Source organism: Gobio gobio (assembly GCF_949357685.1).
Source record: "Gobio gobio genome assembly, chromosome: 5".
Taxonomy (NCBI): domain Eukaryota; kingdom Metazoa; phylum Chordata; class Actinopteri; order Cypriniformes; family Gobionidae; genus Gobio; species Gobio gobio.
This window is the reverse complement of record NC_137101.1, coordinates 698,531-701,063: the sequence shown is the minus strand read 5'-3', so window position 1 is coordinate 701,063 and position 2,533 is coordinate 698,531. Positions and strand designations below refer to the sequence as shown.

At 36.4% G+C, this 2,533-nt stretch overlaps 1 protein-coding gene across 2 annotated transcripts in view; it reads left to right on the top strand.

Moving 5' to 3' along the window:
- The first annotated feature begins 1,570 nt into the window (after window positions 1-1,570).
- The window catches only part of etv6 (ETS variant transcription factor 6), a 30,365-nt gene continuing 29,402 nt past the window's right edge, over window positions 1,571-2,533 (top strand). The window contains exon 1 of one of the 2 annotated variants that reach the window (XM_079818290.1): window positions 1,571-1,998. In XM_079818290.1, the coding sequence (XP_079674416.1) occupies window positions 1,966-1,998 (33 nt within the window). In that variant the 5' untranslated portion in view covers window positions 1,571-1,965. The remainder of the gene's footprint in view (window positions 1,999-2,533) is intronic. The other variant, XM_079818291.1, reaches the window with a different exon arrangement.

Here is a 2,533-nt window from a genome sequence, read left to right as displayed (position 1 = left end):
AAAGAGGGCGGAGCTTCCGCAACTGATAAACAGACCCTTTAACAAAACACACGCGGGAAATAATGACAATACTACAAATAATACATAAATGACATTCAAATAAATAATACATACAAATGTTGTCAAAATAAAAATATATATTAAATAGATAATTAGGTTATAATAAAAAAGATTACAATTACTTAAATAAATGCTAGATTTAACACTAAAGCGGGTAGAAAAAATATATAATAATGTAAACTAATTTTAGATTTTTAATATACATTTTAAGTGTATAAATGATGTGTTTATAAAATATAGATTTCTTTGAAACTTTAGGTTAAAGGTCAGTCATATTTGATGTCCGTGGCATCTAGAGAAAACTTCAAGTCAATGTTTAGTTCATTAAAAAAAGAAGTTTTGAAATATAATAAATGAGTGGCTTTTGCGTGATGCTACATTTACGCCAGTAGGTGTCAGTGTGAGTCCAGGATCATGAGATCATGTTTGCTGTAACTTATACTAGACTATATATATATATGAGAATGATTTATTAAGGGTCATGTGACACTGAAGACTGGAGTAGTTATGATAAATTCAGCTTTGATCACAGGATTAAATCACACTTTACTATATATTCACATACAAAACATTTATTAATTATTTGTAATAATATTTCACAATATTACTGTTTTACTGTATTTTTAATCAAATAAATACAGCCTTGGTAAGCACACACACACACACACACATATATATATATACATATATATATATATATATATATATATATATATATATATATATATATATATATATATATATATATATATATATATATATATATATATATATATATTTATTATCATTATATATATTTATATTTATTATCATATATATTATTTTATATTAAATAATATATATTAATATGTATATTATTTACTATATATTAAAATATAAATAATATATATTTATATTATTTATTATCATATATATATATTTATTATTATCATTATTATATTTATTTATTATCAGTGTTGAAAATCAGTGTTGAAAACAGTTGTGTACATTTTTCTCAGGATGCTTTGATGAATTGAAAGCTTTATTTGTAACATTATACACTACCGTTTAAACGTTTTTAATGATAATTATTTTTAATAAATTACAGAAATTAATACTTTTATTAAGCAAGGATGCATTCAATTGATCAAAAGTGACAGTAAAGACATTTATAATGTAATAACTTTGTATACATAAAAAATAATAATAGTTTCAGAGTAAAATAAATCTGTAATACCCGTATGACGCGGCAGGTGTCGCGCGTCGCTTGAGAACGCCAATCGCACGGTTTAAACGATATATATGTGTAATTACCGCGACCACACGATCATATCATTGTCTGTTTATATATCTGAATATACGTCACGTGTGTTATTGTTTGTGTTTACTGTACCGAATGGGCAAATGATAACTATAATTAAAAAAAATAATAATCAATAAACTTCCCAGTCGGAGTTCATGGACGGAACTGATTCCGGATCAGCGCGATCGATGTGCCTCGCCGTCTCGCGCTGATCCGTTTAAAAAGGCCGCCGCCCCGTGACTGACGGACTGAAACACAAACGCGATTTCCTGCGTGGCGTTTCCCTTTAAGAAAGCGCCGCGCGCTGCCTGGAATTCACGTCACTTCGCCGCCAAGCGTCCGGATCAATGAGGTTCCGCGCTGAGCGGTGCGTTGCGCTCCCGCGAGCGACGCTTCCAGGAAGGTGTTAACCATCGCGCTGCCGCAATGTAGCGCCGTCTGCGCGTTTACAAACAACAGCACGGAGAAGTTGAAGTGTTGCGCGCGGGGCGAGGCCAATGGATGCGCGAGCGAGTTAAAATCGCCAGTGCGTCGCGAGGGGAACATTATCCAGGCGCGTTTGCGGCTTTATTTCGCGGAAGAGGAAAGTGGAAACAGAAGAACTTCCTGAATTTCAACGCGACATGTCCGATTCCCCCTCGCAGGTCATTATTAAGGTAATTCTGCCTTTTCTTTCTTGATTCGTGGGATGCGCGCGTCGTCGCCGTCGCGCGCATCTGTTGCGTTGAGTTGATCGATTACACGCGGGCTCGTGTGATGGGATATGGACGCGATTAAACGCGCTGGAGCTCGCGTGTTCACCGGAGGACGAGCCCAGCAGTGGGAAAAGTTCCCGAGCGAGTTTGGGAAGGAGTTTCGCAGGACAGGAGCTGGTCTGGGATCAGCGGTTATTCAGTAACAGACTCGCGGAAACGCTGTTATCTGCGCTGCTCTTTGCTCTGTTGTTGCAAACACGGTTTCCTTATGGCATCTTCCTCGTGCACTAATGTTCCAACATGCTCCACACTTCTGTGTGTGTGTTGTGCGCGTGCACGGGACGTCACCTGGCCTGGGTTATGTATGTTACTGTAAACCGTGCACGTTTCGTTTATTAAGAGACCACTGAAGTGCTGCTAATAACGTAATATTAGTATTCTTTGTCAGACTCAAACTCCTGGAGCTTTGACTGCACAAACTCGGACCTTCTGACTC